The sequence below is a fragment of the Siphateles boraxobius genome, unplaced genomic scaffold, assembly GCF_051911475.1.
Source record: "Siphateles boraxobius isolate OS27281-9 unplaced genomic scaffold, OSU_SipBor_1 68, whole genome shotgun sequence".
NCBI classification, from domain to species: domain Eukaryota; kingdom Metazoa; phylum Chordata; class Actinopteri; order Cypriniformes; family Leuciscidae; genus Siphateles; species Siphateles boraxobius.
In genome coordinates, this window is record NW_027509195.1 from 5925594 (window position 1) to 5938457 (window position 12864).

At 36.7% G+C, this 12864-nt stretch overlaps 1 protein-coding gene across 1 annotated transcript; it reads right to left on the reverse strand.

The window, feature by feature from the left end:
* Positions 1 to 657: 657 nt before the first annotated feature.
* On the reverse strand, positions 658 to 8665 carry gata5 (GATA binding protein 5). The gene is made up of 7 exons (XM_077214288.1): positions 8396 to 8665; positions 7033 to 7698; positions 4977 to 5146; positions 3593 to 3721; positions 2623 to 2707; positions 2143 to 2270; positions 658 to 1514 (listed from the first exon to the last, which is right to left on the reverse strand). The coding sequence occupies exons 2-7, from the start codon at positions 7550 to 7552 to the stop codon at positions 1395 to 1397; spliced, it is 1152 nt and encodes a 383-aa protein (XP_077070403.1). The 5' UTR covers positions 7553 to 7698; positions 8396 to 8665; the 3' UTR covers positions 658 to 1394.
* Positions 8666 to 12864: the final 4199 nt, after the last annotated feature.

The following is a 12864-nucleotide window of genomic DNA, read 5'->3' on the forward strand; positions in this document are numbered from 1 at the left end:
AAATGGAAGTATTTTATGAGGTCGTGATTTCGTATGATGCGATTCATACGAAAACATAAAATAGTTATTAAATAGTTAGTTAAAATATTGCTATACGATTGTGTTGGTAGATCAGATTCAAGTTCACAGACACACACTGAAACCATGAATATAAATCCATGGAAATCACCCCATGGCCCCTTGTTATTATAAAAACAGTATGAAACTGATGTAAAAAATATTTTTATGTTAACTATAGTTATTTTCATTAATTACTGTTTTAAACCCTCAACATTTAAATGGATATTTCACCCAAAAATAAAAATGATGTCATCATTTACTCACCCTCCTGTTGTTCCAAAAATGTATGAGTTTATTTCTTCTGCTGAACACAAAAGAAGAGATTTTAAAGAATATGGGTAACCAAACAGTTGATGGGCCTCGTTGACTTCCATAGTATTTTTTTTCTCCATAATATGGAAGTCAATGAGGCCCATCAACCGTTTGGTTACCCATATTCTTTAAAATATCTTCTTTTGTGCTTTTCAGGAGAAGAAATACATTCATACAGGTTTTAAACAACATGAGGGCGAGTAAATGACGGAATTTTAATTTTTGGGTGAACTATATCTTAAAGGAGAATTATAACATTTCTACAAACACATGCAGACACAAAGCAAATGTTTGGCAATTTTATATGCAATAAAACAATGATATAATTCCAATATATATCAACAAAATACAGCAAATAAATTTAGGTTAACATATTCTGACAAAACAAAACACAATATTTCGAACAATTAAAATAAATGTGTGCCTTTTCAAAAATTTTGCTGGAAAGTGAGGGTCATTGCACTTCGGATCATCAGAGGAATACAATACAGCATTAAACAGAGTCTGGAATCAGCAAAAACAACAAGGAATCTTTTAAAAGCCTCATCCAGGCAAAGTATGTGATCTAAAGTCATTGCGACCATAAATACGCATTCCCTGAAGGATAAGGGGAATTATGAGAGAGACTTGTGTGCCTCCACCATTCTTATCTCAACATAAATAATGTATCTTAAAAGTTAATCATTAACATCTAAGCCATGAAACATGTTCAGAAGCCATAAAAAGCATGTTTTTTTGTCCTCCCGATCATTGCTTAAGGAACTTGAGAACTGCCGCTGAGTCGCTGCTTGTCTTCCGCCGTATTTTGGTAGAATTGCATGAATCGGCCGTGACATCACAGTCTCAGACAGATATGCCACAAGAAATCGACGCGGCAAAGTAGCACAGATTACAGTCGATCTCTTGCATTCCGAAGCTCCGTCTGTCCACATTTAGGTCAATGTTCTATTAGGTAGATCTTGTTAAAAGTCTTTTCTCCCAGAATGCATTGGAAAGGTTTAGAGAAGGTAGTAGGTCTCAGATCACGCTTGGGACAGCGCGCACCAGGAATTCTGTGGGGCGATTGATGTTGGGGTGTATGTGTAGTCTTCATATTTGATGTCCACATGTGCTGAACTAGCACTGTCCAACTGTGTTGATGACTTAAAAAGAACAAAGACAAACACTGTTAGTTGGCAAATGCCAAATCGCGCTTTGCAGTAGATTGGTTATCTATAGTAAATGATGCCAGATTTTTTTTATCTCATTCTAAACCTGCATGACTTACTTTCTTCTGTGGAACAAAAAAGAAGATATTTTTAAAAATAATGTTGGCACATTTAAGTCAAAAACTGTCATTGTATGGACAGAACAGCTTAACCATTCTTCAAAATATCTTATTTTGTGTTCCACAGAAGAAAGAAAGTCATATAGGTTTGGAACGACATGAGGGCTAGTAAACGATGACAGAATATTCAGTTTACGTCAACTTTTATGTCAACAAACTCAAAGAAGATCCATTTTAGGTTCCATTAAGAACCTTTCATTGAACAGTTCTTAAAAGAACCATTTTTTCTTAATGTGAAGAACATTTTAATACTCTGAAGAATCTATTTTCCACTATAAATAACTCTATGGAACCATTGATGCCATTAAAGAATGTTTATTTCTAAGAGTGAACTTAAACTCTGGAATCAATCATTTAGCCAACCCATATTTAATAACTGGCTTTCATTGACGGTGACATCTACAAAGGAAAAACACAATCCTATCAATCACGTGAGTACATACCTGTATGATTGACACAACAGTTTGGCCCGCATACGGAGAAGCTGCGATATTGGGTTCGCTCTTTATTGTAGAGGCGTTCTCTGACACAGGCAATGAAGTGGGAGACGTAGCGCCAGACGCTGTTGACCCTGAAGACAAATAGAACAAATTGTGAATGACAGACACAATAAAAAATCAGCAAACTCGACATGGTGGTTATTGCAAATGACAATTAATGGAGTCAAACATCCATTCGTGTTTGTGCTGGTGCCACATACGCACCACATGTCCATTGATAACAGAAAAAAGTGCTGTTACTGCTCTCTTTCTCTCTTTCACTCCCTTTCCCCTCCCTTTACTCTCTCGCTCACCCCATATTTCTCTCCACACATTCTCTGACTCACTCACTCCCACACTTCCATCCAAATCACTCATGTCTGCTTTTGTCTAAAAATCTTTTTCAAAAATGTCTCTTTTTAAAATGTTTTTCTCAACTCTTACCTGAGGATGCTTTGGTTTTGGGCATCTTTGGTTTGCGTTTCCTTGTCTGAATGCTTTCTTTCTTCATTGCTAACGGCCTTGGTACCTAAAACAAGAGTAAAGAAAAAAAAAAGAATCTAATTTAACGACTGATTATTCATTAACCATTCAAGAGTTGCAAAGAGTTTTGAAATTAGTTGGTGGTTCAGTCACTCTTTAAAAATAAAGGTTCATAAATGGCATCAAAGGTTCCATGAAGAACCTTTAACACCTTTTCAATTAAATTTTGGTTCAATTTTGTTCCTCAATCTAAGAAAAAAAAGGTTATTTTAAGAACTGATCACTATAAGGTTTTTTGGGAAACCAAAGGCATCGCTGCATAAAAGTATCAAGAGTGTATGAAGACTATTATAATGGTGATTGAACTCAGTCGGGACTCGGGAATATGGATTTTGTTGTTTAAAAAATGTAGCTAGATAAATTGTAACTAGATTTAATATATATATATATATAGAGAGAGAGAGAGAGAGAGAGAGAGAGAATGAGAATGAAGAGAGGAAGGGGAGTCGCTTAAATAATCTTTGTTCTGTAACTTTGTAATTCCCATGGTGAACAAAATGACTCCCACAAGATTTACATATATATATATATATATATATATATATATATATAGAGAGAGAGAGAGAGAGAGAGAGAGAAAGAGAGAGAGAGAGAGAGAGAGAGAGAGAGAGAGAGATACATATAGATATATATATATAATTTTTTTTCTTGTGGGAGTCATTTTGTTTACCGTGGGAATTACAAAGTTACAGAACAAAGATTATTTCAGCGACTCCCCTTCCTCTCTTCATTCTCATTCTCTTCCGATAAAACACACCTATGACCTCTGCATCACGTGGACTTCAGGTTTGCACACACACAAGTGAACATGCACACGCACCCTCCCAAATGGAGCTGTGGTTAGAAACAGCAGACTGAATCCCACACTCACCCCGTGGAGCTTCATGTACAGTCCGCAGGCGTTGCAGACGGGCTCTCCCTCTGCATTTCTCCTCCACAGTGTGGTTGTACTGGTGTGGCAGTTAGTGCAACACAGACCTGCTCGTCGTGACGTGCTTTGCTGCAGAGAAAAATAGTTGAGAAGGTGCTTAATTTGGCGGACACTGAAAGAACCTTACGGAGTTGAAGAGAGAATTTTGAGAATTCTAGAAAAGAGCTGGGAGAGAAAAAAGAGAAAAGAACCCCCTCACCCCATGTTCTTGCTTATGTTACTTTGGTGGTATATGTTGTAATAAAACTATTTTGCTGTTAAAAATATAATGCAGTAGCTAAGTTTAGTGTAACAGAATTATATGATCAATAAGTTATGACAACATATGTTTTTGCATTGCTTTACCTCATCAAAATAAGTTAAGCAATTCTAAGCAAATTTTATTTAAAAAAGTAGAGGAAATGGACGAGAACTCGGTGCCCAGGTCTTCCAAGCATCTCTTTATGAATTTAAATGAGGATTGTATTGGCACACATTAATATTCTTCTAGAGTAAGAATGAAACTGTTCAAAGCTCCATAAAGTTTGGTGTTGTTTTGAGTTTTGCGCTGCTTGGGCTAAAAACAGTCCGACCCAAGGACAAGGTCATGAAAGCAAAAATGAAAACAGAGAGGTAGAGACGAGTGAGAGAATTGTGTGTGAGAGAGTATAAAAAGAGAATGAGTGAGAAAGAGAGAGAGAGAGGTTCCTGGGAAAAAGGACAGCAGTGAAGGCTTTGCTCAATTGGCCTACCCAGTCCTGACCCTGAATTCAACCCACTACCTCTCCTATATATTAGAAATATAATTATTTCATTTTGTGAGACTAATTTGTAAAAGTATCAACTACAGAAAACCTGCAATTTTTTTTTAGATATTGTCTGGGAACACCAGTATATTTTATACTATAGCCTATTCACAATAAAAACAATCTGGTAACACGTTTTTATAGATATTTATTAAATAGATATTTAAGTACTGAGTAATATAAATTAACAGAATGTACTTACTATAGGGTCAGGGTAGGATTAGAGTTTGGTTAAGGGTAAGTTGCATGTAATTATGCATAATTTACTGTTATTACTATGGAAGTTACATGTAACATATAGCCTAACAAGGACACTGTAAAATAAAGTGTTACCTAAAATCGAAAAGGACTGCTTTAATTCAAGTAAAAACATGACTGAATCAATCTGATTATTTTAGGCCAAACCAAAGAAAGTCATTTTTAAGGGTCCATAGGTCAGGTAGAAAAAAACGTTTTAAGCCAGGTAACATCTGCATGTGTTCATTTAAAGTGTTGGTTTAAAAAAAAGGCCTTTAAAAACAATTGACGTCTTTATGTACCAAGCGTTTCTGCGGTTTGATTAGAGGTCGGTTGATGCCGTTCATCTTGTGGTAAAGTCCGCAGGCGTTGCACAGGTAATGTCCGGTCCCGTCTCTCCTCCACAGCGGCGTCGAGATGGAGCCACAGTTCACACACTCGCGCCCTTCACACGGCAGGTCGTCCAGCATGTCTGAAAGGACAACCAGTTCGTTTTCAATTCATTTCCCAAGGGTTTCTTCTAGGTTCAAAGTGATTTATGAGAGGACAATGTTCGTTAAAATCATAAAATAACGCGCGAGAGGAAAGGCTAATCGTTAAAGTTTATATGAAGGGAACGATCAATGTAATGAGGTGTTTTCAATGTTGTCATTTCTGTAATGTCTGTAATTTCTGTAATGTCTGTGTTGTCATGCCTAATTTCTATAAGGCCAATACGAATAACCTTAAATGAATAAAACTCGAAAGTCTTAATGTTTCAGGTGAATCTCAAAAAGTGTAATTTAAGCTGGGATCAGAAATCAGTTTAAATTTTGAAGCGATGACTAGGCTATTATTCAAACATTTTAAAATATGTTGAAGCCTTTCCAAAAGTATCAGGGCTCACTGTAACTGTATTTTACTATAGGATTTGACGCATTACCTCAACAATACTTCCACTAAAATATAAATATAAAGATGAATAATATTCAAATACAAGTTATTATTTTCACATTAAAAATGTTTATGTTTGCTGATTGAGCAAGGAAAATAACGAAATGAAATAATAAAGTAAAATAGTCCTAAATTAAAAATAAAATAAAAATAAAATGATTGGAATTTTAATGATGTGTCAAGAAAAGGCTTGCTACATAATACAGTTTTTATTGGTAACGCCCTGGAAGAATACAGCACTTTGGATGGATGCAAATAGACCCTTAGGTGAGGCCTGGTGTTTTCTTGAGCATCAACGGTATGGAATGTGACAAAACTCTAGACGGAATGAAGAATGGATTAATACGAGTAGGCTATATCCAGGGTCACTGGAGTGTCTATTAGGGCCGCTGACTAGGCACGAGGGCCTCAAGCGAACGGAATGTCAATGGGGCTCTTATCAGTGTTAAAGATCCTGGGGTCACCAACCAATCAATCAAGATCTGACACGTGACGCCCTCCAACAATTTATTTCAAATAAGACGTGGCCATTAATAATCTCTGTAATAATATTCTGTTTTTTGTTGTTGTTGTTGTTCATCTCTCTGATGGATTGCTGTATTATAGATTTAGGCTACAGGTTTATTAAACATTTGTGTAACGAAACGTCAGAATACGCAACTGCTCAATATCAAACGCCCGAGCCCTTATCTACGCCCGAATAAATCGTCCACAGTTGAAGAACGAAATGTGACATTTTATGGACTATCAAAGAAAAAGTGTCCGCCTAAAGCTCTGAGCTTCAAAGGAAACGGCCACTAAATGTGTATCTGACTGTAATGGTCTGTTTAGAAAAGTTTGATCAAGGTGACAGTAGCTTGTATAGTTCTCACAATTATGAGGTGCGCACGGGACCCTTTCATCAATCCACATGTGGACAGACAATAGCAGGGAATTAAATTATCATTTAAATTAAAGTGATTGCATTGCCCATTAAAGGATGTGTATTAGTGGAATAAGATCAAGATTTGTTTTGATTAGCATTTGCAATGTGCCTGTGTAGCCGAACCCAAACTATGCCTTCTAACAACGAAGGGTCTAACATAAACACCAAGACAGCAATAAATAACCCTCAACACCGCCACAATAAATTGTGAGATCACAGCATCAAACGAAACCCCCTCCATTCCAACCATTTTTGCCTGCTGACTTGAAAGATGGATTTTAAACTATTGCCAAACTAACGACCCAAATGTAATACAGTAGATCTCACTTTAACATGCACTTGTGCAAAAGGATAGCGGAACAGAATCAAAGGCGACAATAAATCTTAAATAAAGCGTTAAATAGCGCAGACAAAATTATCGTGAAGGTGTTGTTATTTTAGTGTAGCCTACATATGTCTCATCAATGAGAAAACGAAATTGTTGAGGCAAATCATTTTACCTAAACTGGACCTCCTTCCCGGTAGACTTCCCTGGCGTCCCTGAAGACCGATCATGCCGCCATCGAAGGGCCCTGGCGTCCATGAGGTGGCCATCTCCGGGCTCATGTAGGCCGCGTACGGGCTGGAGTAGGAACCCCCGACGGAGCGCACCAGAGCACTTCCATACTGATCTGCCCGGCCGCTGTTACTCAACATAAGCGAATTCTGGTACGCGGCATCCCTGCCGGTGCTGCTGCTCACCGGAGGGCTATGCGAATAAGAGAAACCTGGCGGAGGATGAGGACTGCCCGGGTTAAAAGAGGAATTCTCCGTGCCAGTCTGTGGCCAGGCGTGGTGACTGCCGAGCCCATGGGCCTGGTGTGTGGACTCGCAAGTCTGTAGGTAGGGCAAGGTCTGGAGCATGGCAGGTACACGGGTGGTGGGAACGTACACAGGTGAGCTCGCGGACGGGTGGATGTAGTTCCCGGAATCATGTGCGTAGGGGGACGGGTTGGAGGATAAAGCCAGGCTCGAATACATATTGTATCCAATGACTAGGCTATCCTTTCAGTTTTTGAAATCTTGAAATTCGCCCAGATGGTAGTAAAAGCCTCGATAACGTCCAAAATCTCCAATGCAACGGTTTCTTGAACAGCGGCCTCAGGGTAAAAAAAAGGAATTCACTCCTGGTGAAAAAACAAAAATTAACCAATCAATTAATTTTCTCAGTATTAGATTTTGCAAAAATAATATATAGCCTATAAAAAAAATCTAATGATAATACTATTGAATTTATAATTAGGCTACAGACCGAAAGCGAGGGATTCTTACATTTTCCACACACACAAAACATACACTCTTAAAAATAAAGGTTGTTTATTGGTATTGATGGATCCATGAAGAACTTTTAATATCCAAAGTTTCTTTATATTATTAAATGTTCTAAAATGGTTCACTGAAATGTTGCGAAAACACCTTTTTGGAACCTTTATTTTTAAGAGTGTATTTGAATGATGTTTTAATGCGAACATTTATAGACAGTCAAAAAATATTTATATATACAGTCAAGATGGACAACCCGTATACATGTCATGATTTTTCGGTTATCTTTTACTTATTTGCATTTAATAGACTAAAATGACATTAATTACTTTCATATCTTTACATAGGGATATAAATAATTATCAGCAGCAGTCTCAGATATCTTGGGAAAACACTATACCGAACCTATTAAATCATCTGCGGGGATCGAATCAAGCTGCACTGTAATCTCTCCGACATCAATATTTTATCATTGAAAACGCAGATTACATAAAAACGTTGATAGCTGTAAGCAAAGGGCTTAAACAATTTCATCCAAGAGCTCTAGTTATATTATCTCACCAGATAAGGACGTCTAGTGATAAAGTCAGGAACCCTCTTTTCCAAATGACTTGATTGAATATCGCTGTTGAAGTTCCCACTCTCTTCTTTCCGTCTTGATTTTAGCCCAAATTCAAACATCAACGAGTAGCCTATGCGATTCACGAAAAAAAAGTGTAGTTGTCCTCTGCGTTTCGACTTGTCACCGTGCCTTGTCTGTATCTGGAGGTATAGCGTCTGCTGCTGCAGATAATGCCTAATATAACTGTTCTCTGATTTGCTCTCTACTTTACTGCGAGTTATTTGTATGAGTAGAACCACGTGACGCACTCCAAAGGTAGGACCCATGGAGGAGGAGAAGAATGAGAGGGATAGACGGAGGAGGGGTGTTCTCCTACCTGAAGATCTATATTTGCTGAGTCCACTGTATTTTAAACGATTGTTTTTAGTCGATGAAAGTTAACTTTTAAGAGACATTAAAACAGTTGGAAAATTGCTTTGACAGAGGCACACAATCAAACAAGAACTGTGTGTACGCAATAGAAAAGTCACAGAGTGGTGTTAAACAGTAGGCTATTTTACTTATTTAAATTATTTTCAAAAGTTTGAAATAATAGTATTTGGTAGCCTACACTGGGCTAATAGACTACGTGTTTTTGTTGCGCTACTGTAATGGCTTGGGATTTTGTTTTTACTTTATTGTAAAATAAAAACGTTCCAGTAAAATAACCTTGCTGTCTGTGCGAGAACGTAAAGCTCGATTTTATGACCCGATAAATCTGGATGTGTTCTCTATAAAAGCTGTAGAGAGATAAGAGATACGAGCAACAGCTTAGTATGATGATACAACAATAATCACACTCATTATACTCAGTTGGAAATATTGTTATCTTAGCGGTATTGTTTGAGTTATCACCCCTCCCTTTTTCGGATAAAAATAGCTATTAGAGTTTTAAAGATGTAAATAACAATAATTACACGAGCTAATGTAGAGATCAATAATACATTCTAAATTCTTTAAAAAATAGGTGATACAAAATTCCTGACGCACGCTTTAGATTTTTTTAAGGGGAATAATTCCTCTTCTGCACAATGAAAATGGCTTAAAAATATTTAAAATAGGGGTTTTACTTCTGTGATAGGCCTATTTAGTGATACATTCAAGTAAACAACTGTTGAAAAATTCTCATACATTTCAGAAAGGTGGTCGCCAATCAGTCTCCTCAACAGGCCGCTGATAATGAGATTAATAGTGATGTTGCGACCTGTGATCTCATTGCTCGCGCCACAAGCTCGTGGAGAGGGACAGTTGAGCACACACACATACACACACACACCCTGTGCCAGCGACTGTTTGATCACCGGTGAACTTGCAAGGCTACACGGGTTAAATAAATCCTCCTTTACCTCGCAGGCATTTCATTTAATCAATTCGAGTAAACGAGTAAATCGGTGTATTTTCAATTGAAGCCGTTTCGTTTTGTCAATAAGTGTGCACAGTTTGGCACATCATCAAACCTAAAATAAAAAATAACTAAAAATGTATTTATTATAGAGTTTAAATTGAGCCTATTTTGTTCTTAAAATGACGGAGTTTGATTTTTTGTGTGTGTGGAATCTAGCAATTTTTCAACTGGCATCCATTGAAATATTGTGAAAGATCCTCAGACTGCCACACACAGCAGCCGACAGATAACCAAAGCACCTAATGATGCAGAGAAGAACTGTAAATTCTGTTCTGCGTGAACGGCCACGCGCTATGCCAAGTGTTTTAGTGTGTTTGTGTGTGTGTGTGTGTGTGTGCGTCTGTGTTATTGAAATCTCTAGTGTTGTCAAATGTCATGCAGGCAATGTGAAATATTTATGTGGCTATAAAGATGAACATGTCTTGTTACAGAACGGGTTGCTTCTGACATAGCCTATTGCATAGCCTATGCATGCCTATATTTTAATATGAGGCATATGCGAATATAAATGGAAATACACGAGAAAACAGCAAATTAAGTGCCATTAACGTGTAATTACACGTAACAAACGACGACTCTTAAAATTTGTAAAATAAAATAGGCCTGCGTTGTATTTTATATTCTGGAATTCATTAAAGACATAAAGTTATGATAAAAATGTTTATCAAAATGTTTAAGACGTGGATTAAAAATAGATAAACCTGTAGGCCATTAGCTAAACACAATAAATAATTGTCTCAATATGCAAACGTGTTTGTAAGTAATAATTCGATTGATTATTCTGAGATAAAGTAAGATTGTCTGACAGATGTGATCCTGAATGACGTCAGACACTGGAGGACTGTGACGAATGGATGAGGATGGGAAACTTGAGTTATGATTCCACCACAGACCAATTACTTTTATTAATTGACGAAGGACTACTATCCTAATTGATTGAGCATTTCATACATTCAGTTAGAGGTCCTTCTTAAACTCAGTGTATGTTAAAAGGAAAAGAAACATGTCCTAGAATAAGATCCGTCCATGGCCTTGATCAGACTTCAGTTGGTAGCCTATGAATAAAAAATGAAAATCGTTAGTTTCTGAATCAAAAGAATTACATTATGACCTGTTTGCGACATCGAATAGGCTGACTTTTATGAGGTAAAAATCTTACAACTAATTACACTTTTGATCCCCTGACTTTTCTTTTCTGTCATAACATTTAATTATTAACATGCTAGGCTACTATCCCGATATTATTATTATTATTATTATTATTATTATTATTATTATTATTATTATGGCAATGAGGGCAGCACAGGGAGCTACGAAATGTACATCAAAATACGAATTGAATAATCATAAGAAATTATGGGAAACAATTGAACAATTCGGGGAAAATTAAAGTATAATTTCAAAGAACAAATACTAATCAAATGTGATTAGCAATGTCCTGCATGGTAGTCTACGAAAAAAAAGATAACTTATAAGTTATAAGTTATGCTTAGCCTATATATAGCCTACTTTAGCTCATTAAAATAATTTAAGCAACTTTCTTATAAGTTATACAAGATTCAGCTATTTTTTTAAAGTCAGTTAAATGTAATTTAAGTTGAAATTACTTAAACATCCAAGTTGATTGTACTTAGAAATTGAAGGCAGCAACTTTTTTTTAATGTGTTCCTGTACAAATATCTTACTATCCGTAGTTAGTATTTTCCCAACAAAAGAACATAATTTTTGTATTATAGTTTTTATTAGGCTACATTTAAAGTTGAATTATTACAATATTGTGGCGACTATTATATCGGTTTAAAAGTTACCATGGTAATTTTGGTCAGGATTATTTACATAACCAGAGACTGACCGGGGGGAAGCGCGCGCTGGCGTGGAACTGTTTGATGGACAGCTAATGAGGCTCGCGCAGAGAGGGCCTCACGACGCACCTCATTCATAAGCGCGCGGTATCAGCCCTCGTGAGAGACCGGCATTAAACCAAGCCTTAACCCCCAGCGTTTAGTAGCCGCTGAAACACTCACGATGAACCTATTCCAAATCATGAAGTGATCAGCAGGGTTTTATTAATGCTCAATGCGTCTTAACGACTGCGCACAGGAGACACACAGCTGATGTGCTAGTCTTACCTTAATAATTAGACAAGCCTCAAGAGTGATTGTAACGATCAACACCATCAATCTTTCTATTATATCGGTTTAAGCCTACATAGCCTATACGTCAGAGTAGGGAAGCAATTAGGGGAAAGTGCCCACGTGCCCTGCATGATTTTAAAGAAAACTAAATAGGCTATTCTTCTTCCGGAGATCATAATAGTTTCAAACTATTTGTTGTGTCTTTATCTCGTTTTTAAGTTTCAATTTGATTTTTTCTCATCAACAACTGAATTTAAAGTGGTTGAATGAAGCTACTAATCACTGCAGCCCCTCGTTTGATTTTAATTTAACGCAGCAATCAGACGTACGTTTTCAGTTTTAGTGCCTCGAATTTTTTACAGTGTAGCCTATAGCCTACTTTGACGCAGCCGTGCATTCCTTAAAGGTAAACGGAATTTGAGTCTTCAAATTTAGAAGCATTCTGCGATAACTCAAGAATGCTAAGAGGTATTTACTGTCTATATATGGTGCTTCTCGACTAATTTGACCAGCACTGGGACTTTACATTGTGTTTGCACAAGAATCTATTTCCCCATCTCACTGTAAAAAAAAAAAAAAAAATCGTAATTGTATGTAAATTTATGACAGATTGTGAACTGAAGTACAAATACTAAAAAACACACTAAAGTAAGCCTTTTACTATGGCACACGTGTCTGATGGCACTTACCTACATATTGTTTTTAAATACCTCTAATTCCAGCTAAACCATCACACAAATTATAGGCCATAAGATTAATGATATAGCCTATATATATACATATATATGTGTGTGTGTGTGTGTGTGTGTGTGTATGTGTGTGTAAATAATATATAACATTAAAATGAATTTTAACTTTAAAAAGCATTATATTAGACAAGATTATTTTG